Source organism: Thamnophis sirtalis, unplaced genomic scaffold, assembly GCF_051295495.1.
Source record: "Thamnophis sirtalis isolate CommonGarterSnake01/CBP01778 unplaced genomic scaffold, rThaSir2_p1.2 scaffold_4, whole genome shotgun sequence".
Lineage (NCBI taxonomy): Eukaryota > Metazoa > Chordata > Lepidosauria > Squamata > Natricidae > Thamnophis > Thamnophis sirtalis.
This window is the reverse complement of record NW_028261384.1, coordinates 139,876,236-139,901,865: the sequence shown is the minus strand read 5'-3', so window position 1 is coordinate 139,901,865 and position 25,630 is coordinate 139,876,236. Positions and strand designations below refer to the sequence as shown.

Genomic DNA, 25,630 nt, shown 5'->3' with positions numbered 1-25,630 from the left:
ATCCCCAGATTCTCGGATCCGAGAGCATTCGATCTGGTTTCCTCCTTCCCCTCTTTAGGATCAGATCTTCGCTGACATCCCGATGCTTCCAGATCCGTGCAAAACAAGAAAGACGTGAATAAACAAACACGACTTGCTCATCCTATCATACTATTTATTTATTCCATCATATTACAAATTAAAGGTAAAGGTTCCCCTCGCACATATGTGCCAGTCGTTCCCGACTCTAGGGGGCGGTGCTCATCTCCGTTTCAAAGCTGAAGAGCCAGCGCTGTCTGAAGAGGTCTCCGTGGTCATGTGGCCAGCATGGCTAAACACCGAAGGCACACAGAGCATTGTTACCTTCCCACCAAAGGTGGTTCCTATTTTTCTACTCGCAGTTTTACATGCTTTCAACTGCTAGTTTGGCACAAGTAACGGGAGCTCACTCCGTTACACAACGCTGGGGATTTGAACCGCCGAACTGCCGACCTTTCTGATCGACAAGCTCAGCATCTTACCACTGAGCCATCTCGTCCTATCATATATTTATTTATTCCCTCATTTTACAAACTAAATCCAGATGCACTTTGAAGATGCACTTTCATTGTCCTAACAATGAAGACAATTAACCAGTGGAACAGCTTGCCACCAGAACTTGTGAGTGCTTCATCACTGGAGGCTTTTAACAAAAGACTAGACAACCACCTATCTGAAATAGCATAGGATCTCCTGTTTGAGCAGGGGGTTGGACTAGAAGACCTCCAAGGTCCCTTCCAGCTCTACTCAGATGTTGATATTAAGAAGGGCCACCATGCCTGTCAGAGTAGCTTCCACTGTCTTGAAGAAGGACCTCTTGGAGGTTTACTCTTCCAAGTAGCTTCGTCCACTTCTGCAATAAAACCTCTTCTCTAGCCACACATGTGGGGTGAAGGATAGTTCCTGCTGCCTTTGATTGGGGCCTTGGATACCTACCGGTCTTCCTCCTGCACCAGCAGAAGACCAGTGGAGCTCCCAAGAAGGGCACAAGGAGAACCAACATTGCATAGGCCACTGGTGGGACAAATGGGTCTGTTACAGCTGCAAAGGAAAAGGGGAAGAAATATAGCAATAGCAATAGCAGTTAGACTTATCTACCGCTTCATAGGGCTTTCAGCCCTCTCTAAGCGGTTTACAGAGTCAGCATATTGCCCCCAACAACAATCCGGGTCCTGCAATATCATTCTGCAAGATTTCGGTGGATGGTTAAATCAAGTTTTGCAAAACGTTCCTTCTGCCTTTAGCTAGCAGATAATTCCACCTGCTGAAAAGACCCACCTGTGATATTCAGCACCTGGCTCCAAGGAGAGATGATCCAGCGCCCAGTTATGTTCTCCTCATATCTGCAAGCAAATCGCAGACTTTCGTTATCTTCAGCATTTAGGAAAGCTACCAACACATTTAGGTTGAGGAGCCCGGAGTTTCTGCTGCTCATCACAGGGTCTTCATGGCTGGAGGTTGTCTCCACACCATCCTGGGAGAAATGGAACCTTTTGGAGTTGTTGCTCTCGCTGGGCACACACAGGATGGACTTTCCTTCCCCCGGGGATCCAGAGGAAGGGTGCAGCTTCAGCACTGGGGGAGGCAGAGGATCTGGAGAAGAGAAGAACCGGGAATGAGCTTGGAGGTGCTTTGACTCCACTGTCAATCAACCAGAACAGAGCTGGAAGGGACCTTGGAGGTCTTCTACTCCAACTCCCTGCTCAAGCAGGAGACCCCTTAGGTGGCTGTCCAGCCTCTTCTAAAAAAACCTCCAGTGATGAAGCCCCTACAACTTCTGGTGGCAAGCTGTTCCTCTGGTGAATTGTCCTCACTGTTACGAAGTTTCTAATTAATTCCAAGTTGCTTCTCTCCTTGATGAGTTTCCACCCATTGTTTCTTAGGTTTAGATTTATTAGGTTTATTAGATTTATATGCCACCCTTCTCCCAAGGACTCAGGGCGGCGTATAACATTAAAAGAAACACATAATACAAAAGTTTTAAAAAAAATCAAATAGAATATCCCAAACCCAATTAGAATTGACAATAACATTTTTTTAAAAAAAATCGAATTAAAATTAACAATGATCAATAATTTGTTTTGTTTTGTTCAGGCCAGGCTGGCTTGCTGGAAAAGCCAACTTTTTAGGGCGCGTTGGAAGGACCGGAGGTCGGGGATTATACGAAGCTCCGGGGGCAGCTCATTCCAGAGGGAAGGTGCTCCCACAGAGAAGGCTCTCCCCCTGGGGGTGGCTAGCCGACACTGTCTGGCCGACGGCACCCTGAAGAGGCCAACTCTGTGGGATCGCACTGGACGATGGGAGGCTACCGGTGGAGTAGGTGGTCTCGCAGCCGAGGTGGCGCAGTGGTTAGGGTGCAGTACTGCAGGCCACTTCAGCTGACTGTTATCTGCAGTTCAGCGGTTCAAATCTCACCGGCTCAGGGTTGACTCAGCCTTCCATCCTTCCGAGGTGGGTAAAATGAGGACCCGGATTGTTGTTGGGGGCGATATGCTGACTCTGTAAACTGCTTAGAGAGGGCTGAAAGCCCTATGAAGCGGTATATAAGTCTAACTGCTATTGCTATTGCTACCCTGGGCCTGAGCCATGGAGCACTTTAAAGGTCATAATTAGTACCTTGAATCGCACCCGGAAGACAACCGGCAACCAGTGCAGGCCGCCTAAAAGGGGTGTAACATGGGAGCACCTAGGTGCCTCCATGATAACCCGCGCAGCCGCATTCTGGACCAGTTGAAGCCTCCGGGTGCTCTTCAAGGGCAGCCCCATGTTTCTTGTCTGGCCTTCAGGTGCTTTGTTAAATAAGTTGACCCCCCTCTACTTTGTGGCAGCCTCCCAAAACTGGGAGTATTACTATCATGTCGTCATTGTCCCCCGCAGTCCTTTTCTCTAGACTGGCCAAACCCAAATCCTGCAACTGTTCTTCGTATGTTTTAGCCTCCATGCCTTTAATCATCTTTTTCTGCACTTTTTCCAAAGTCTCAACATCTTTTTTGTAATGTGGATGACCAAAACTGGACACAGTATTCCAGGCGTGGCCTTACTAAAGCTTTACAAAGCGGCACTAATACTTTATGTGGTTTTGATTCTATGCCTCTGTTTATACAACCGAGGAGTGTATTAGCTTTTTTGGCTGCTGCGGCACACAGCTGGGCCATGTTTAAGTGATCGTCCACAAGGACTCCAAGGTCCCTCTCACCGTTCCTATTTCTGAGCCAAGTTTCACCTAATCTCTACTTATACCTTTGATTTCTCCTCCCTAAGTGTAAAACGTTGCTTCAGGGTGGAGACTTTTTGTGAACACATCAGGGAAAGACTTTCATAATCAGCCTCTAAATAAATAAAGCCCCAGTTCTAGAAAACCACATTTTCAAAATGAAGGGGAAAAATCCACACCTCTCACCACAATTGAGACTGGACGACTCCACTCGGAAGGGATGTATCTCGGATGTTTCCATTCTAGGTAGCGGCATTTATATACTCCGGAATCTTCCCTTGTGGCTGTGAGGACCAGGGAGATGTTGCCTTCTTGCCCCTCCAGATCCTTTATAGAGGTCTTATCCTCGTTTTGCCTTACGTGGGAAAACTGGTAGCATCTCCTGCCTTGAAGAGTGATGTTGGGAATTGAGCACCAGAGGACAATCTTCTCCCCAACCAGGTACAGGGGTTGTGGAGGATCTGGAGAAAGCCTGGGAGTTGGCGGAGGCTCTAGATAGATCCAAAGGGAAAAAAGAAATCAAACGTCCTTCAGGCAGTCCCAGGATTACCTTGATTGGCACCTATAACTCATCTAACTGCACCTGAGTTCTCGGTTGGACTTTCCTTCATATAGAACATAACATGTTCTCTTTCCTCAGAAAATACTCCTTGGAATCGGGAGGTTGAAGAAATCTAGGCTGGGCAGCTTCACCGCCTGAATCGTGGGGCAGAAATATCCCTGAAATCCCACCGATATTCTTTCCCTCTCCAGGGAGCGTCTAAGGAGAGAGAATCTCAGCCAAGCAAAACCAAAATCTCCCTGGTGAAACATGGTGAAAGCCTGCAATACAGGTAGTCCTCGACTTACAACAGTTCATTTAGTGACCGTTCAAAATTACAACGGCACTGGGAAAAGTGACTTACAATTATTTCTCACAGTTACAACCTTTGCAGCATCCCTGGTGATCACACGACCAAAATTCAGAGATTGGCAACTGTCTTGTATTTATGACATAAATACCCAGCATCCCGGGGTAACGTGATCCCATTTTGCGACCTTCTGACAAGCAAAGACTACGGGGAAGCCAGATTTACTTAACCACCAGGTTATTAATTTATCAATTGCAGTGATTCACTTAACAACTGTGGCAAGAAATGTTGTAAAATGGGACAAAACACACAACAAATTCTCACTTAACAACAAAAATTGTGTTAAGTGAGAATTTGTGCTCGTAAGTCGAGGACTATCTGTATCACATTTCCTTCAGCTTTCTGGAGTAAAACAAATTGGTCTGTTTGAACAGCTTGTACTGTCTCTCTTTTTATTTCCTGAACAATTAATGTTTCAAAATTTAATGAATTACTACACACAAGTTTTGAGTCTCCTTGAAACATTTCGTGTTGTAGGCATCTTTCTAACAATATGAATTCCAATTTTCCAATTTTAATAGATTTGTATGCCACCCAATCCCAAAGGACTCCGGGCGGCTTACATAAAAACAGTTTAAAAGTATTTTAAAAAGTTTAAAATACAAAACAGAAACGAGTTAAAAAGAAGAACACAACATACACTCGATCTTAATGGGGCTGAAGGTCAATCTAGATCAACAGCCCCAGGCCTGCCGGAACAGCCAGGTCTTAACAGACTTACGGAAGGCCGAGAGAGTGGGGAGGGTCCAGATCTCAGGGGGTAGATTGTTCCAAAGGGCCGGGGCAGCTACAGAGAAGGCTCTCCCCCAAAGAGCCACCAGACGACACTATGTTGTCGAACGGTACTCAGAGAAGGCCCGCCTGTGAGATCTTATTGGGCGCTGGGAGGTATGTTGCAGGAGGCAGTCACGGAGATATCCAGGTCCTAGGCCATGTAGGGCTTTAAAAGTAATAACCAGCACCTTGAAGCGTGTTCGGAGACCAATAGGGAGCCAGTGCAGCTCGCGGAGGATAGGTGTAATGTGGGGGTACCTAGGTACACCCAATATCGCTCGCGCGGCTGCATTCTGGACCAATTGTAGTCTCCGAACACTCTTCAGAGGCAGCCCCATGTAGAGCGTGTTACAGTAGTCGAGCCTTGAGGTGACGAGGGCATGAGTGATCATTTGGAGTGCCTCCCGGTCCAGGTAGGGCCGCAACTGGTGCACCAGGCAAACCTGGGCAAAAAAAACCCTGGTCACAGCCGACAAATGATGTTCTAGTGTCAGCTGCGGGTCCAGGAGAACACCCAAGTTGCGGGCCCTCTCTGAGGGCTGTAAGATTTCACCCCTCAGGTTTAAAGGTGGAATATCTGGACTATTTTTGGGAGGCAGCATCCAAAGCCACTCACTCTTGTCAGGGTTGAGCGCAAGCTTGTTCATTCCCATCCAGACCCTGACAGCTTCCAGGCACTGGCACATTACTTCTACCGCTTCACTGAGTTGGCACGGGGCAGACAGATACAGTTGGGTATCGTCCGCATACTGGTGGTATTTAATCCTGTACTGCCGAATGTTCTCACCCAGCGGCTTCATGTAGATGTTAAATAGGAGGGGAGACAGGACCGAGCCCTGCGGCACCCCGTATTCCAGGGGCCTAGGGATCGACCTCTGTCCTCCAACCAACACCGACTGCGACCTGCCAGAGAGGTAAGAGGAGAACCACCATAAAACGGTGCTTCCCACTCCCACCTCTTCCAGCTGCCGCAGAAGGATACCATGGTCGATGGTATCGAAGGCTGCTGAGAGGTCAAGAAGCACCAGGATAGAGGAATGTCCTCTATCCCTGGCTCACCAGAGATCATCGGTCAGTGCGACCAAAGCGGTTTCGGTGCAGTAACCAGGCCTGAAACCAGACTGAAAGGGATCTAGATAATCCGCTTCGTCCAAGGTCCGCTGGAGTTGGGAGGCCACCATCTTCTCAACAACCTTCCCCAGGAATGGGAGGTTGGAGACTGGACAGTAGTTTTTAAGGACAGCTGGGTCCAGAGCAGGCTTCTTAAGGAGGGGTCTCACCACCGCTTCCTTTAAAGGTTGCGGGAAAGACCCCTCCCGAAGCGAGGTGTTTACAATCCTCTGGATCCAGCCTCTGCTGATCGAAACCAACCAGGAGGGACAAGGGTCCAGTAGACAGGTGGCGATGCTCATCGCTCCAATGACCTTGTCCAGTTCCTCAGGAGTGGCAAGCTGGAACTCATTCCACAAAATTTGATCAAGGCTCTCCCTCGGCATCTCTGCTGGTACTGTCCAAATGGAGTCCAGGTCCGTCCGAATCTGAGTGACTTTGTCCGACAGAAACTGAACAAATTCCTCAGCTCTTCCCTGTAAGGGTTCACTCGCATCCCTCCCTTTCAGGAGGGAGCAAGTTATCCTAAACAGGGCAGCCGGGCGAGATTCTGCAGATGCAATAAGGGCGGAAAAATGAGCACATTTTGCCGCCCATATCGCCACTAAATAAGACCTAATAAAGGTTCTTAGTAGTGTTTGGTCGGATTCGGAGTTACTAGCCCTCCAGCGTCACTCTAGGCGTCTCTTCTGGCGCTTCATCTCCCGGAGTTCCTCGGTAAACCAAGGAGCCCTCCTGGATCCACTGCTGTGGAGAGGCCACAAAGGCGCAATCCGATCTAGAGCCCCGGCCGCTGCGGTATTCCAGGCAGCGACCAAGGACTCAGTTGAATTGTGGGCAAGGGAGTCAGGTATCTCCCCAAGCTCCGTCTGAAATCCCAAAGGGTCCATCAGGCGCCTGGGGTGGAACCATTTAATCGGCTCCACCTCCCTGCAGTGAGGGAGTAGCTTCCGAAAATCAAGCCTCAACAGGAAATGATCTGTCCATGACAAGGGTGAGATCTCAATCCCCTTTAATTCCAGATCACGTCTCCACTGCCCCGAGAGAAACACAAGGTCGAGCGTGTGTCCCGCCACCTGAGTCGGACCCTGAATTACTTGGGTCAAGTCCATGGTTGCCATGTACTATTAGTCTGGGGAACTCAACCCCCAGTCCGGCTACTGACTCTAGGAGCGCAGGCAGGGCTGTTGTGACGCAGCTGGGAGGTAGGTACATCAGCAACAAGCCCACTTGACCCCCTAGGTCCAACCTCACAAGGAGGGACTCACATCCGACGTTCTCTGGAGCAGGGATCCTGCGAGGAACTAATGATTCCCGGATTATAACTGCAACTCCTCCACCCCTTCCCTGGTGTCGTGGCTGAACAGTATTTCGCAACCTTGACAAACAAAATTTGTGAACCTTAAACCACACAATTCCTCAGCCAGCATGTCGAATTGTGAGAGATGAAGTCCACACAGTTTAAAGTTGTCAAGATGGAGAAACTGTGATGTAAAGACTTTATAAATTAGAAGAAGGTTCCTTACCAATGACAGAGAATTCAGCCCAATTACTCCTTAGAGACTGAGCTCTTCTGCCTTCCCTGCTACTCCCAATGTAAGAACAAGAAAATGTTGCTTTTGGAGCCATTCGCAATGCAGGAATGAGCAGAGTATTTCCGTCCTGTTCTTCATATTTCTTCCATTCGCCCTTTTCATTCAAGCGATTGAAGAAGTAATACTCTCCCTTCTCTCCTTTTGGAGGAGAACATTTTAACTCGATCCATTCTCCTTTGATGAGAATTCGGTGAGAAGGTGACCAGGACAGGGTGGGAGCCGCTGGAAAATCTGAGAAACAAAGGGAAATGGAAAAGAATCCCATGAAAATTCTTGTATGCTTATAAACAGAATTAGAAGTGTTGCAAGAATCCAAGAGAAACCCACAGAAGTTGACAGAAACAACCAAATGATCTCATCATCATCTTCTTTTAACAACCCCAAAATCCCCTGAGAGAAGGGGTGGGTTGCTGCCAGTGTTACTGCCAGTTCGATACATGTGCACTCCACGTGCGTGCCCAGTTGCCTGTAAATAGATCTGTGCATGTGCAGAAGATTAAAAATGCCAAAAAAAAACCGTGCCACAGCAATCGGGGAACTGGTTTGGGGGGCATGGCTACGGCTTTGGCGACCCAGTCGCAATTTCCACTACCAGTTTGCCGAACGAGTGCAAACCGGTAGCAACCAACCTTGCTTGCGGGGTAGAGTCTGGGCAACTGAATGGAGCTAGCAGAGTGTTTACTGGCCAGATGCCTTTCCCTGTCGCCAATGTGGAGTTTTGTTCAGCAGATATATTCTCATTGTGCCCAGAGAAATACCTGCCTCTACCTGGGATTGAACAATCTCCTGATGGTGAGGTGAGAGCTCCACCTCTAGACCACCGCACCACTAACCAAATTATCTCTTCTCAAATAAAAATCTTTACAGGTAGTCTTTGACTAACGGCCAATTGTTTAATGAAAGTTGAAAGTTATGACAGACCTCAAAAAAGCAACTTACAACCCAGATTCAAAGTCCCGACGGCACACTCCATTATGATCATGTGGGATTCGTTGTCTGATTTGAAATAAACAATCACCAACCAAAACTTACAAGAGAAAACAATGATTATTTTATTTACTGCTTTACACAGAGGATGTCCCCACGCCCACGCAGGTACAGTGGACACACCTTAAATCATCAATATAATTATAATTCCCTATTGCCGTTACAAATTTAACTCCTATCGTTTACTCATTGGCTTACTACTCATGCCGTCACAACCTATTCAAAGTGCCTCAAATGAATACATTATCTCCAGAGGTAGTATTCAGCCGGTTCTGACCAGTTCTAGCAAACCGGTAGTGGAAATTTTGAGTAGTTTGGAGAACCGGCAAATACCACCTCTGGCTGGCCCCACCCCATGAGCTATTCGCTGCCTCTGGAGTCCCAGCTGATTGGCTGGGTCTTCTTTTGTTGCCCTGCACAGGAGAACGGAGCTGGAAAGCAGGTTAGTGGGATGGGAGGGGGTGGGGATTTTGCAGTATTCTTCCCCTGCCACACCCACCAAGTCACACCACGCCCACCAAGCCATGCCCATAGAACCGTAGTAAAAACAATTGAACCCCACTACTGATTATCTCTGCCCCTGATTACCTCTCCCACTACTCTAATTCTATTGCTCCCTGCTCTTATTTACAAATTACATTTTATGGTCCTAGTTCCTAGGGGTTGCCTATAGATTAACTACCATATCAGTAACTTCTGGCTAGTAACACCAGTTTCTAGCATAGCAGAGGCCTTTGATCCTAGCTCCTACGTACAATTTTCCATGAGATTAGAAATAGAGTCAATGTATTTTCTTCACCGGCTAGCATGTCTTCTTACAATTCTGCAAAAACAATAGGCTCTGTTTCCCGTAGTCGTTAAATCAAGGCTTATGTGTACATCCGATGTCTAGAGAGTAGACCACTACTCTCAACATCTCTACCAACCACAATGAACAATTCTTCAATGGAGAGCCAGACAAGTCAACGCAGACCTATTGAGAGCTAAGAATGGGCCAAATGTGTCTTTCTGCATGTATCCCTGGACTACAATCCCCATCACCCCTTAGGAGTGGCCATATTGGACCGGGCTCATAATAGCTGGGATTCTGTAACTTCTATTGGGTCTCAGGGAGACCTTGATCTATTTGCTGACAAACAGGAGCCCCCTACCCAGGGGTGGGATTCAAAATTTTTTAGCAACCGGTTCTCTGCCCAGTTGATGGGTGGGTGTGGCCAGGATGGGAATGACCTACTCAGCCTCCTGCACAATGCAGGGGATGAGTTTTCACCCTCCCCAGGCTCCGGAAGCTTTCCTCAAACCTTCGGGAGGGTGAAAACATCCCCCGCTGGGCTCCAAAGGTCAGAAATGGGCCTGTTTCCAGACTTCTAGAACTTCTGGGAGGCCCATTTTTTGCCCTCCCAGAGCCTCCGTGCACTTACCCAGCATCCAAAATGAACCATCTGGAGACTCCTGGGAGGGGAGGAAAGGGATGGGCGAGGCCAGCCACTCCTTGCAATTACCGGTTCGGCGAACCAGATGTAAAATTAGCATCCAGTTCATCAAAACTGGCTGAATCCCACCCCTTCAGCCTCTACCTAAATTCAGCATAAGAGAGGTCCCTTCTCCTGCCTGAAAATCCATGTCTTTTGGCCTGGCCTGTTCATTTGTATTTATTAAAGGGCTTTTGCAAGAGAGGCCTGTATGAGCCTCAGCCAGAGCCGTCTGAATCCTTCATGTGTTCCTTCCATAGAGCTGGGGTTTGTTTTAATGATCAGTCTACGTTGAAACTTGTCATGAGAAGCTAAAGCGCTCTGACCACAAACGTTGAAGACACAGGAAACGCTAGTGTAAGTTGGCGATTGTGGCTTTGTCACTGCAAATGAGAAATTTTTCTTTCTTGCAAAGTGGAACATGGAAAGTGAACCTCTTTCAGCGTTCTGAATCTGTGGTCAAGAATTTCCAGGCGAAGGTCCAGTGTCAGGCCTGCAGCCATCTTTTCTTTTGGGTCTTTGGCCTGCCACACTTTCTATTATTCTGCTATGCATTGTCTATTGTGGGAAAATGGATTGTATGGAGTTAGATGCTATGTAGCCATAACAACATTCTTTCTAGAAAGGCAAGGTCATCCTTTGTCTCTGCATCTCTGCGTCTGACCGGAACTGGATGGGTGGAAGTTGCCAGCATGGCAGTGGGAGATTGGACCATGGGATGGACTTGTGGGTGTGGGGGCAAGATCTTGAAAACTGGGAAGCTTTCAGATTTGGGTTTTCCCAGATGTGCCAACATGGCTCCCTTAATAAATTGGAATTTTGAGGAACCCTTTGCCTTGGACTCTGATTTACTTTTGGATGCTATCTGGAACCCTGACATCCAGAGTAAAACGTTCATTTTTTATAACACGTTGACTTAGAAGAAAACCAAATGCACAGGTACAGAATAGGTGGCGCCTGGCTCAAAAGCAGTAACTGTGAGACGGATCTAGGTGTCCTGGGGGACAGCCGCTTAAATAGGAGTCAACAGCATGCTGTAGCTGTCAAAAAAGTCCAATGCAGTTCTAGGCTGCATCAACAGAAAGATAGTTTGAAGATCACAAGTGAGTGTATCACTTTATACGCTCTGGTGAGGCCACACCTGAACTCTGCACCATCTGGCCATCCAGAAGAGAAGAGAAGAGAGAGGAGTGGAGGAGTGGAGAGGAGGAGTGGAGGAAGGGAGAGGAGAGAAGAGGAGAAAGGAGAAAAGAGAGGAGTGGAGGAGTAGAGAGGAGAGGAGAGGAAGAAGGGAGAGGAGAGAAAAGAAGGGGGAGGAGTGGAGGAAGGGAGAGGAGAGAAGAGAAGGGAGAGGAAGGGAGAGAAGAGGAGGAGAGGAGAAGTGGAGAGGAGAAGAGAGGAGAGAAGAGGAAGGGAGAGGAGAGGAGGGAAGAGAAGGGAGAGGAGAGGAGGAGTGGAGAGGAGAGAAGATAAGAGAAGGGAGAGGAAGGGAGAGGAGAGAAGAGAAGGGAGAGGAAGGGAGAGAAGAGAAGGGAGAGGAAGGGAGAGGAGAAGTGGAGAGGAGAGCAGAGGAGAGAAATAATTAATTGTAATTTAATGAATTTATATGCCGCCCAATCCCGAAGGACTCCGGGCAGCTTACAGAATACAACTCTAAAAAGATAAAAATTAAAAATAGGGAAAGAGAAAACAGATTAAAAACAAACACTTCATGCACTCAATCTAGGTGGGGCTGGGCCTCATTCATGAGGTCAACAGCCCCAGGCCTGCCGGAACAGCCAGGTCTTAGTAGCCTTTCGGAAGGCCGAGAAAGTGGGAAGGGTCCGCATCTCTGGGGGTAGGTCGTTCCATAGGGTCGGAGCAGCTACAGAGAAGGCCTTCCCCCGAGGAGTCGCCAGCTGGCGAAGAAGAGAAGAGAAGGGAGAGGAAGGGAGAGGAGGATTGGAGAGGAGAAGAGAGGAGAGAAAAGAAGAACAAAGAAAGTTAAGAAAAGGGAGAGGAGAGAATAACAGAGTTGGAAGGGACCATGGAGGTCTTCTAGTCCAACCGCTTGCTTAGGCAGGAAACCTTATACCATTTCAGACAAATGGTTGTCCAATCCCTTCTGGGGGAAAGTTGTTTTACTGATCAACCGTTCTGTCAGGAAATTTCTGCTTAGTTCTAGGTTTCTTCTCTCTATTAGTTTCCACCCGTTGCTTCTTGTTCTGCCCTCAGGTGCTTTGGAGAATAGCTTGACTCCCTCTTCTTTGTGGCAGTCCCTCAAATATCAGAAGGCTGCTATCATGTCTCCCCTGGTCCTTCTTTTCATTAAACTAGACATCGCCAGTTCCTGCAACCGTTCTTCCTATGTTTTAGCCTCCAGTCCCCTGATCCTCTTTGTTGCTCTTCTCTGCACTCTTTCCAGAGTCTCCACATCTTTTCTACATCGTGACAACCAAAACTGAGTGCCGTATTCCAAGTGTGGCCTTACCAAGGCCTTATAAAGCGGTATTAACACTTCACGTGATCTTGATTCTATCTCTCTGTTAATGCAGCATAGAATACTGAGTCCAGTTTCAGTCGCCATGATACAAAAAAGATTTTGAGACTCTAAAAAGAGTGCAGAGAAGAGCAACAAAGATGATGAGGGGACTGGAGGCTAAACCGTACGATGAACAATTGAAGGAATTAAGTTTGTCTGGTCTAACAAGGAGAAAGACTAGGGGAGATACGATCGCCTCTTCTAATATTTGAAGGGCTGTCACAGGGAAGAACGTTTAAAATTCACATTCTAAAACATTCTAAAATTCCAGGAAAGGAAGTTGCGAAGAACAAAAGAGAATCTTTGAGAAAAAAAACAACCACATTTCTAAGAAGTTAAATCTCATTGTCAAGAAAATTTCTCTCTGAGTCTTTTCGCGTCGTTGCCGAGCAAATGTTTACAAAACTATCTGATTCCTAGATAGGAAATTTATGAGGGGGAAAAAAAAGATCGCCTTTCACAAATGAGAATTTTTAGCACGTACCATTTTGATCTCCTCCTTTCTCTACTCTTCTGATACCAACCACACACATCCCCAAGCATAAAACTGAGGATTTCTTCCCTTCTACCTCTTGGGAGAGGAATCTTCACTTCCAGATCCTTCCTCCCATTTTTAAACGGGGAAAGGAGAAGCGAAGAGATCAAGTTTACCTTGCGGGGTGGATTCACACGTTAGAAAAATCGGAAGCATCAAGAAAAGAGCCACGAAATCGATGGTGGGAAGGAGAGAAGGCCAAGAGAAGATGCGGGACACCTTCAACCCATCCTCCCGGTGGTGGCTTCCCTGCTCCACCCGATGGTCCATTTGCAGAGCTGGGATCCTCTCGCCGCTTACCCACCGCTCTGCTCTCTGAGCCAGGGATGGAAACCTGCAAACACCCCTCCAGCAACCAGCAGGAAAGGAAGCACGTCATTCACACCTCCCCACCACCATCCTCTTCACCGGCCCAGCAAGACCAAGCCAGCTCATAGCTCTGAGGCCTTCTTGACCACAGCAAAACCTTTTTTTTTCTGCAAACTCACAAGGCCATCTTGCCGCCCACGGTCCTCGACGGGCCATTGTCAAGTCCTTTGTGCAACCATGGAGCTGAAGAGGAGCCAGAAATAATATCACTGGTTTGGAACCAACACAACTCAGAAGAAAACGCCAAATTTCCTTTAGAGCCAAGGTGGCGCAGTGATTAAATGCAGCACTGCAGGCTACTTCAGCTGACTGCAGTTCTGCAGTTCGGCTGTTCAAATCTCACCGGCTCAAGGTTGACTCAGCCTTCCATCCTTCCGAGGCGGGTAAAATGAGGACCCCGGATTGTTGTTGGGGGCGATATGCTGACTCTGTAAAACCGCTTAGAGAGGGCTGAAAGGCCTATGAAGCGGTATATAAGTCTAACTATTGCTAACGCTATTTAAACCCCCTCCTTTACCTCTAACCCAGAAGCCCCTTCCCATCCAGCTCCACCGATCCAGAGCCTAGCATTTTTTGCTGCATCTTCATGGATATTTTCAGAGACATTATATAAGGGATGCATTATGACAGGTGCAGGAAGAAATTAAGGAATAGCAATATAGCAATAGCAGTTAGACTTATATACCGCTTCATAGGGCTTTCAGCCCTCTCTAAGCAGTTTACAGAGAGTCAGCATATTGCCCCCAACAATCTGGGTCCTCATTTTACCCACCTCGGAAGGATGGAAGGCTGAGTCAACCCTGAGCCGGTGAGATTTTAACCGCTGAACTGCTGATCTAGCAGTAGCCTGCAGTGCTGCATTTAACCACTGCGCCACCTTGGCGCACATTGGAACCACATTATTTTATTTATTTATCTATTTATTATTAAAATTTATATGCCGCCCAATCCCGAAGGACTCCGGGCGGCTTACAAAAAAAAAAGAAGCAGAAAAGAGAAAGAAAAAACAAGAAAAAAGACAGTTTAAAATCACAAAAGCATTCATTCTAATCGGGGCTGGACCTCAACAATGAGATCAACAGCCCCAGGCCTGCCGGAACAGCCAGGTTTTAACAGCTTTCCTGAAGGCCATGAGAGTGGGTATGGTCCGGATCTCTGGGGGTAGCTGATTCCAAAGAGTCGGAGCAGCCACAGAGAAGGCTCTCCTCCGGGGGCCCGCCAGCCGACACTGTCTGGCTGACGGCATCTGAAGGAGGCCCAATCTGTGGGATCTTACTGGCCGCTGGGAAGTATGTGGCAGTAGGCGGTCTCGAAGGTACGCTGGCCCTAAGCCATGTAGGGCTTTAAAGGTAATAACCAACACCTTGAATTGCGTTCGGAGACCAATTGGCAGCCAGTGCAGCTCGCGGAGGACAGGTGTAACGTGGGTGTACCTCGGTACACCCAATATCGCTCACGCGGCCGCATTCTGGACTAGCTGCAGTCTCCGAACGCTTTTCAAGGGTAGCCCCATGTAGAGCGCGTTGCAATAATCCAGCCTTGAGGTGACAAGCCCGTGAGTAACCGTTTGAAGTGCCTCCCGATCCAAATAGGACCGCAATTGGTGCACCAGACGAATCTGGGCAAAGGCCCCCCTAGTCACAGCCAACAGATGATGTTCTAGTGTCAGTTGCAAATCCAGGAGGACCCGCAAATTGCAGGCCCTCTCTGAGGGGTGTAAATTTTCACCCCCCAGGATCAAGGATGGACTGTCTAGGGTGTCCTTCGGGGGCAACATCCAAAGCCACTCGGTCTTATCGGGATTGAGCACAAGTTTGTTCACCCCCCATCCAGATCCTGACAGCTTCCAGGCATCGGCACATCATGTCCGCCGCTACACTGAACTGGCACGGGGCAGAAAGATACAGTTGTGTATCATCTGCGTATTGGTGGTACTTTACCCCGTGCTGTCGCATGATCTCACGTGACCCGTCAAAACCGTGGAGGACAAAATCGCACTTGACAGAAGCGCGCATTTGACGTCATCACAGCGTGACGAAAAAAATTAAAAATTGAAATAAAATTAAAATTAAAGCAAGCCGATTCACATAAAGGTAAGGGTTAGGTTTAGGGTTAGGGTTAGGTTAAGGGTTAGGGTTAGGTTTAGAGCGTTAGGGTTACGTTTAGCGTTACGTTAAGGGTTAGCGTTAGGTTTAGCGTTAGGTTAAGGCAGTGTTTTTCAATCTTTTTTGTGCAAAGGCACACTTTTTTCATGAAAAAAATCACGAGGCACACCACCATTAGAAAATGTTAAAAAAATGTAACTCTGTGCCTATATTGACTATATATAAAGTAATTTTCCCACGGCACACCTTACACTATGTCACGGCACACTAGTGTGCCACGGCACAGTGGTTGAAAAACACTGGGTTAAGGGTTACGTTTAGGGTTAGATTTAGGGTTAGGTTAAGGGTTAGGGTTAGGTTTAGGGTTAGGTTTGGGGGGGTTAGGGTAAGGTTTTCGCTTTATTTTTACATTTTTCGATCACAGCGCGATGTTTTCGTTGCACTGTGATGATGTCAAATGCGCGCTTTCGTCGAGTGCGATTTTGTCCTCCGCGGTTTTGTGGTGGAACCATGATCTCATCCATTTGAGGATACCAGTTTGATCTTTCAACAATGGAAGCGTTGATCCACCCAAATATTATTGTAAGCTTCCAGCAGTTTTCCCAGAGCCACTGAAATGCCAAAGGGAGTGAGACTTGCCCAAAATATCAGCTTTTATTGATGGCCACAGCAAAAGCTGGGTGACAAAACTATATCCAAGGCACGTAAGGAAGAGCCGCCCCCCCAAAAAGAGGGGCTCAGAGGATTATATACATTTTAAGCAGACAGAAACAAAGTTTATCCAATCAGAGACAAGGATTCATTACCAACATGGTCTTTAAAACATTCTTTTGTCCCAGCCCCTCTCTCTGTCTACCTTATCTATGGAGAATCCCTATAGCCTTGTGCAGGGGGTGGCAGCCCCCCCCCCTTTGCCAAGTTATTTTTCGGCAGGATGCTTTAAGGATTTACAAGCCAATACAACAACGGATAGAGTGGATGGAGGGAGGAGTAGAAGGAAAGATAGGAAGGTGAGGAGAAAGGAGAGGAATAGGAGAGAGGGAAAAACAGACGAAGAATTGGAGGGAATGTAAGAGTAGGAGAGAGGGGAGGAAAGGGAAGAAGAAGGGAAGGGTAGAGGGGAGGAAGGGGAAGGAGAGAAGGGAAAGGAGAGGAGGAAGGAAGGAGAGAAGAAAGAGAAGAAAGGGGGAAGGAAGGAGGGAAGGAAGGAAGGAGGGAAGGAAGGAGAGAAGGAGAGAAGAAAGGGAAGGAAGGAGGGAAGGAAGGAGAGAAGGAGGGAAGGAAGGAGGGAATGTAGGAGAGAAGGAGGGGGGAAGGAAGGAGGAAAGGAAGGAGAGAAGGAGAGAAGAAAGGAGGGAAGGAGGGAAGGAAGGAGGGAAGGAGAGAAGAAAGGGAAGGAAGGAGGGAAGGAAGGAAGAAGAAGTAGGATTGTTGTAAGATAAGATGGGTTTATGGGATGGTAAGAAAGCAATTTCAAGTATATTGTCAACTGTAGGGGAGAAAAATTGTTACAAATACATATTATTAATAACAGTTATGAGATCATATAATTGTAAATGTATATATGAGAAATATTTTTTTTAAAGGATTTACAAGCCAGGAAAACTCCCTAGTTTGGTCCCTTTAACTATGGGGGCCTGATATTCCCATGTAACAATTTCTTCTATGTTTTCAAGAATGTGCCTAGCTTTGAAGCCGACAATAGAAGCGAGAGGCAGCAGCGAGACAATTACAGTCCAATATTAATCTGCTAGGCTAGAAAACAACTAATTTCAGACAGTATACAATAATATAAGCAGAAGAATATATTATAAAGATATCTTATTGTTGGTAAATAATTTTAATAAGGAAGTAATTAAACATTGGTATATATATGAAGTGAGTATTTAGAATACCTTGTTGAAAAATGAAGGAATAACATCTTTGTTTGAATGTACGGTGTACAAGGAGAATAATGAACATAATTATACTCGATGGATGATTGGTGGGATTATACATAATTGAAAAACAGTGATATACAAATATAAATGGTTGGTAAATCTCTTTCATATCGGGATCTGTGATTATATAAAGGTATATTGTTATTAAACAGACAATCAAGAATGTAAGGGAATTAGGTTTATTGAAAAAAATATTAATTATAATTGAATATACACTGTACAATGAAAGTGAGGTATTTAGTTATATTAGATGGAAAATCTGTGATTGTATATGTAATTGAGAATATGGATGCAAAAACACTTGTAACCGATCGACATGCTGTAGGTAATGGATGAGATCTTTTTTTTTTATATTGTTTTTTTTATATTTTTATGTTTAAAAATAAAAAACCAGATATGGAAAAAATAATAATATAAGCAAAAGCCAATATTGCTTCATATTGATTCATATACTCCTTCGTTATTAATATGGGATACATTGTCAGATATAAAAATATTTTAAATGAGGAAGGGAGACTTAAAACGAAAGAAGAAATAGTGAGCCGAGGTGGCGCAGTGGTTAGAGTGCAGTACTTCAGCTGACTGACTTCATCTGCAGTTCAGCGGTTCAAATCTCACCGGCTCAAGGTTGACTCACCTTCCATCCTTCCGAGGTGGGTAAAATGAGGACCCAGATTGTGGTTGGGGGCGATATGCTGACTCTGTAAACCGCTTAGAGAGGGCTGAAAGCCCTATGAAGCGGTATATAAGTCTAACTGCTATTGCTATTGATATAACGTGGTATCCTCTAGATACAGTCTAGATATAAGAAAGATGTTCAATTAAAAAGAATTAACAGTGTTCGATAAAATTCCAACAGGAACAGAAGATTAATAAAGAAACTGTATAATTACTTGTTGGGCATAAAATCAGAAGAGGAACAAGTAAAAGAAACAGTGATAGCATGGGAGAAATTCTTTTGGCTATACGATAGAATTGGATAAATGGCAGAAATTGTGGGATAGGATTTACAAATTTACAATGTCAGCTGCATATAAAGAGAATTTGTACAAGATGTTTTACAGATGGCATCTACCACCGGCGAGATTAGCAAAGATGTTTAAAGACAACTCAGCTACATATTTGAAGTGCCACCAAATACTTGGATCTTATTATCATAGGTGGGGGGATATGTGGAGAGGCAAAGAAATATTGAGCAAAAATTAAGACACGGTTGGAAGAGATGATACAACAACGTATTGAGCTGAAGCCAGAAACATCTCTGCTGGGAATTCTACCCGAAATTCATAATAAAGAGAATGTATATTTAATCCTTCGTGTATTAACTGCAGCTAGAATTGGCACCGACAACACAACAGCACCGTCTGGAAAGCTTTGGGGTGTCTCGGTTTGCGGCAGTTGTAATATTGAAGTCGACAGGAGGACAAACGAAAGGATTTGTGACATCACAAAAAAAATCTCCTCCTTTTTTTTCAGCTTAACAACAGAAACTCTTTCAAGGTAATTAAAATTCGCAGTACGTGCTGCCATCTAGCTACTTTCCAAGGAAATGATTTCAAATACGGCGGCGGGAGAGTGAAATATGTTAACTCTGTTCAATTTATTCCACAACATTCGAATTGAATTAAATCTAATTTTCCTTTTTGGCCTGGTTCCACTCTTTCCTTGACACCTGCCCTAGAATGCCCCAATAGTGCAGCTAGTCCTCAACGTACAGCCACAACCGAGCCCAAAACCTAGGTTGTGAAGGGAGGCGTTGGTTCCGTGAGTTCCCCCCCCTTTGCGACTTTTCTCGCCGCGTTTGTTCAGTGAAACACAGCCGTTGTTCAACAAGTCACACGGTCGTTAAGTGAACCCAGCTCCCCCATTTGGACTGGGCTTTTCCGACGGTTGCAAAAGGGGATTTACTTGACCCCGGGGGGATGCAGCAACCATCATAAACGTGAGCCCACTGTCAAGCTGCCGAATGCAAGTCGCGTGACCGCGGGGAGCGGTCGTAAGTGTGAGAAATGGTCATAAGACTTAGACGTAGAATAACTTCATCACTCCGAATGTCCACTAATCCCAGCCAAAATGAAATTTCCTTGCAGACCCCTCTGATATATACACTAAAGTCACTTTTTTCAATGCAAGAACCAGTCATAAATCACAATCCCTTGCTCAAGGAAGAGACCCTATATACCCTTTCGGACAAATGGCTGTCCAGTCTCTTCTTAAAAAACCTCCAGTGTTGGAGAGCAGCCACAACATGTGGTGGCGGGCAGTCCCACTGGTTAATTGTTCCCACTATTAAGAAAGGTCTCCTAAATTCCAAGTTGCTTCTCTCCGTGACGAGTTCCCATCCGTTGCTTCTTGGAAAATGTTTTTGTGGGTTTGATAGATTTACTCCTCTATCCTTATATCTATCAGGATATATCTCACCTTATCTTATATTATTATTAGGCAATCATTTTTAAAAAAAAAATCTAGCACTGCTATTAGATGTGCCATTGTCCCTTGACGATGCGCTATATAAACCCTGTGGATTAAAAAATAAAAAATTAACCAGGTTTATAAACAGGAGAAATTTCTTCCTGTTCCTCTTGTGTCAATGTTGGGTCTGCCAAAGCAACGAGTCGCTTGGCGCAGAAACAGATGTGCCAGCGGCCAGCGCAGCTGGCAGCAGAGTCGGAGAGTGAGGAAGTTGGGGAGGAAGATGGGCCAGTCCTGGAGTCCGAGGAAGGCTCGGACGAGGGCTCTGCGTCGGAGGCAGAGAGGGGGACCAGGGCCGTCTGACAGTTATCAGCTGCCTTCAGAGTTGGACATGAGTGAGGCAGAGGAACAGCTGGAGCCTGTTCCCAGTGTGAGTTGCCAGACAAAGGGAGCAGCTAAAGAACACGGGTCGACTTGGGAGTAAGGCCGCAGGTGGACAGTGAATGGCCCCTCCCAGGGGAAATAAAAGAGGAGCAACAGGGGAATGGAGTTTGCAGGAAACCGGTCGTTAGATTCGTTTCCGGAGTGTGAAGATTTGTCCTTGAATCTCAGAGACTCTCTGCCCAGTTTTTCCCTGCATTTGGAAAATATTGACACGGCAGCTTTCCAAGCTAGATAAGGTCTGTGGTCATAAATACTCCTTGGAAAGACTGTTTGAAAGGCCTTGGCTGAATGGGAAGGAGAGGAATTCACATTCCTTTAATAAAAGAGTTTTTTCTCAGGACCAGGATTCTGCCTCCTGCTTTTGCGGGGGGAATTCTAGGTCAGAACAACAAGTTGCTTGGGACACAAACAGTATCCAATCCAAGAATATAGCCTGTTCTGTTCTTCACTTTGGAATTTGCACCATGCTTTACAGACACACACACACACACACAGACACTCGCTCCAGCCCACAAATCTCAGTTCAGAGTCCAGAGAGAGAGAGAGAGACCAAACAGGACTGCGTGTCCTTTTTGCAACTCAACACAAAACAGTGACGAAGCAGGAAGGAAGGACCTCTTTGAGCTGGGAGCCCATCAGCCCCTGCCGTGGGCACCATGGACCTTATCAATGCCTTGGCCCCCTCGTCTTTGTTGAAGTAAGTTCAGGGGGGGAACGGAGGGCTGGAGATGTTGTTGTTTGAAGTCTCGACTTCCCCAAGTCTTGGTCATTCCTGGTTTCTCCAACTAGCTGTCAACATCTAGCCTACTTTTGTGGTTAGTTGGGCCTGCTGTCGCAGAGTCCGTCTTGACGCAGGTTACGGCGGCCAACTTAAGGATGCTGGGGGACAAGGAAGTGGGGGGGAGAGAATCCCATCCCTGTTAGTGGGAAATGAAGGAAGGCACAGCAAACTATGTGGGTTCACCCAACTTCTGGTCATTTGCAAAGATTTCTAGGTTCAACCAGGGGTGAAGCTTGGTCCGTGGGCATCTGGTTGAGGGACTGTGATTAGGGGAGAGGGTGTTTTACACACAACCTGGTTTGTTTGATCTCTGGTTGGGATTCAAGAGACCCAGAAGGCAGAGACAGAGACAGACAGACAGAGAGAGACAGAGAGAAAGAGAGAGACAGACAGAAAGACAGAGAGACAGACAGAGAGACACAGAGACACAGAGAGAAAGAGACAGACAGAGAGACACAGAGAGAAAGACACACAGAGAGAAACACACAGAAAGAGAGACAGAAAGAGAGAAAGACAGACAGACAGAGAGAAAGAGAGAGAAACAGAGACAGAGAGACAGAGACAGAGAGAAAGACACAGAGAGAGACAGACACACAGAGGGAGAGAGAGAAACAGAGAGAGACAGAGAGAAAGAGATACAGACATACAGAGACAGAGAGAAAGACAGACAGACAGGGAGAAAGAGACAGAGAGAGAGAGTGACAGACAGACAGAAAGAGAGACAGAGAGAGACAGACAGAGACAGAAAGACAGAAAGACAGACAGACCGAAAGAGAAAGAGACAGAAAGAAAGAGACAGAGAGACAGAGAAAGAGACAGAGAGAAAGAGAGACAGAGAGAGACAGAGTGACAGAGACAGACAAAGAGACGGAGAGAGAGAGAGAGACAGACAGACAGACATAGAGAGAAAGACAGAGAGACAGAGAGAAAGAGACAAAGAGACAGAGACAGAGAGAAAGACAGAGAGAGAGAGACAGACAGACAGAGACACACAGAGAGAGAGAGAGAGAGACAGAGAAAGGGAGACAGACAGACAGACAGACAGAGACAGAAAGACACACAGAGATAGACAGAGACACACACAGAGAGAGACAGAGAGAGACAGAGTGAGAGAGACAGACAGAGAGACAGACAGACAGAGACAGAGAGAAATACAGACAGACAGACAGAAAGAGAAAGACAGAGACAGAGAGACAGAGAGAAAGACAGAGAGAGAGACAGAGACTCAGAGAGAGAGAGACAGAGAGAGACAGACAGAGACAGAGAGAAAGACACAGAGAGAAAGACACAGAGAGAGACAGACAGACACAGAGAGAGACAGACAGACAGAAAGACAGAGATAGAGAGAAAGAAAGAAAGAAAGAAAGAAAGAAAGAAAGAAAGAAAGAAAGAAAGAAAGACACAGAGAGAGAGAGAGAGTGACAGAGACAGACAGACAGACAGACAAACTTGGCTGGTGGAGGAATTCTGGGAGTTGAAGTCCAAAAGTCTTTAAAGTTTTGGAACAACATTTCCCAACCTTGCCAAGCTTGAAAAACTCATTATTTATAACAACAATGAAGAAGGAGGGAACTAAACATTAATATTGTACCAAGTCAAAAAAAAAAAGCATGGATAGTCACCTTTTCAGATTAAATGGTTTATTTATTTGTTTGTTTGTTTGTTTATAAAATCTATAAGCCGCCATCTTACCTCAAAGTAACCCTTTGAGGTAAGAGTTTCATTTTTAAAGAAAATATTTTTTATTTGCAATAAGCCAAGCTCTATAGCTACAACATTCAGCCCAATCTTGGCTTATTTTACAAAATTATTTATTTGTTTGCTTGTTTATAAAATTTATAAGCCGCCATCTTACCTCAAAGTAACCCTTTGAGGTAAGAGTTTCATTTTTAATGAAAATAATTTTGGTTTGTAATAAGCCAAGCTCTATAGCTGCAACATTCAGCCCAATCGTGGCTTATTTTACAAAATGCAAGGTAGATCCTGGCTTGTTTCTTACTTCAGAAGCTTTAAAAAAAAAAACCCCACATCTGCATCACTGCTCCATGGATACATTTGTGCAATTGATATGGACTCCCTTGCTACTCCATCATTACTCCACCTCCCACCCCCCTTTCTTTCTGGAGAAAACTACCTGGAGTTTGGACTCTAACCTCCACGGCTAAGGAACGATTGTTGCTGTAATAAACAGGCCCACGTAATCTTGATTAATTGTGGCTATTTGGGGAGCCCATTGGGGCTAATCTCTCGGAAATCAGGGACAGGCAAATCTTACAGAAGGACATTTTTAGTGGCCCTGCAGAAGAGGAAGGCGTGTTTTTCGCTGGGCGCTCTGCATATGCCTCGACGCACCACACTCCAAAGTCAAGCGACAGGTTAATACCGCGTTAGAATAGAATAGAACTGGAATATTTCATCCAGTTTTGGCCGCCACACTATAAAAAAAGATGTAGAGACTCTAGAAAGAGTGCAGAGAAGGGTTCCACCACAAAACCGCGGTCGACTAAAGCGCGCTCGACGAAACCGCGTACCTGACGTCATCACAGCGCGACGAAAAAAAGCACGCTGTGAACGGTAAAGCTAAAATTAACGCGTAAACCTAAACCTAACCCCAACAAACCTAACCCTAACCCTAACCCTTAACCTAACCCTAAACCTAACCCTAAACCTAACCCTTAACCTAACCCTAAACCTAACCCTTAACCTAACCCTAAACCTAACCCTAAACCTAACCCTAAACCTAACCCTAAACCTAACGCTAAACCTAATGCTAACCCTAAACCTAACCCTAACGCTTAACATAACCCTAAACCTAACCCTAACCCTAACCCTTAACCTAACCCTAAACCTAACCCTAAACCTAACCCTAAACCTAACGCTAAACCTAATGCTAACCCTAAACCTAACCCTAACGCTTAACATAACCCTAAACCTAACCCTAACCCTTAACCTAACCCTAACCCTAACCCTAACCCTTACCTTTACGTGAATCGGCTTGCTTTAAAAGCGCTTTTTAAAGCGCCCTTTTTTCTCCGCGGTCGTTGTTGTCGCGCTGCTGATGATGTCAGCGACGCGCTTTAATCGGGTGTGCTTTAGTGGACCGCGGTTTTGTCGTGCCACGCAGAGAAGAGCAACAAAGAGGATTAGGGGACTGGAGGATAAAACATAGGAAGAACGGTTGCAGGAACTGGGGATGTCTAGTCTGATGAAAAGAAGGATTTGGGGTGACATGATAGCAGTATTCCAATATTTGAGGGGCTGCCCACAAAAAGAGGGAGTCAAACTATTCTCCAAAGCAGAAGCAGCAATGGATGGAAACTAATGAAATGGTTGAGGGTCTCCTGCTTGAACAGGGTTGGACTAGAAGACCTCCAAGGTCCCTTCCAATCCTGTTATGTGTTAAATCTAACAAGCAGAAGGACTAGGGGTGACAGGATAGGAGTCTTCTAATATTTGAGGGGCTGCCACAAAGAAGAGGGAGTCAAGCTATTCTCCAAAGCAGGAGAAAACGGATGGAAACTAATCAAGGAGAGACGCAACCTAGAACTAAGGAGAAATTTCCTGACAGGGAAAACAATTAACCCTCGGAACAGCTTGCCACTGCAAGTTGCGGCTGCTCCATCACTGCAGATTTTTAAGAGGAGATCGGACCACCATCTCTCTGAAATGGTAGAGGGTCTCCTGACTGAGCGGGAGGAAGGGTTGGACTAGAAGACCTCCAAGGTCCCCTTCCGGCTCTGTGATTCTGTTATTCTCCATCATCTCAGGTCGGTCTCCAATGCGGGCTCGGAAATCTCCCGCCGGGTCTGGACGCCGAGCCCTCCGCCCCAACGGCCGTTCCGCGTGTGCGATCACAAGCGCCACACCCGCAAAGGACTGATGGCGAGCACTTTGGAAGACTTACTTAACAAGGTTCGTCTATTTGCCTGGGACGTTTCGTGTGTGTGTGGGGGGGGGTGTTGTTGTTTTAAATGCCTTGATCATTATTATTTTGGTTCCAAAATGCTGGATTTGGGGTTTGGGTCCACCAAGCGAGTTCCTTCTCAAGGACCAGAGGTAGTCAGATGTTGTTGTGGCCCACCAGAAACCAGTAGATTGTGGCAACCGATTCAGAGAGTGAGGAGTTTGGGGAGGAACCTGGGCCAGTCCTGGAGTCTGGGGAAGAGTCAGGTGCTGCTTCATTTAATAATCAGGAAAGAAACCACTCAACTCCATTTGTTTGAAATTAAGTGTACTTTTACTAATTACAAACAATAAGTAGCAAAGCAAAGCTGAGTCTGGTTAAATGGCGCAAAAGCAACGAATATCATGTATAGTTCAATCCCCTCCCCTTGGCACCCCAGTCCATAGTCCAATAATAATTCACCCAACTGTCAGGTGGGAGATATCTTCAAAAACCATCATCAGGGTGGAATGCTGGACAGTTAACCTTGGCGGGAAAC

At 46.1% G+C, this 25,630-nt stretch overlaps 1 protein-coding gene and 1 pseudogene across 1 annotated transcript in view; one reads left to right on the top strand and one right to left on the bottom strand.

The window, feature by feature from the left end:
* Nucleotides 1-1,258: 1,258 nt before the first annotated feature.
* LOC148046889 (uncharacterized) lies at nucleotides 1,259-7,148 on the bottom strand (annotated as a pseudogene).
* Nucleotides 7,149-20,964: 13,816 nt separating this feature from the next.
* CIDEB (cell death inducing DFFA like effector b) overlaps nucleotides 20,965-25,630 on the top strand; it is a 14,432-nt gene continuing 9,766 nt past the window's right edge. Inside the window, exons 1-2 of the mRNA XM_087714269.1 lie at nucleotides 20,965-21,104; nucleotides 24,956-25,100. Coding sequence (XP_087570395.1) covers nucleotides 21,064-21,104; nucleotides 24,956-25,100 — 186 coding nt within the window. The 5' untranslated portion in view covers nucleotides 20,965-21,063. The remainder of the gene's footprint in view (nucleotides 21,105-24,955; nucleotides 25,101-25,630) is intronic.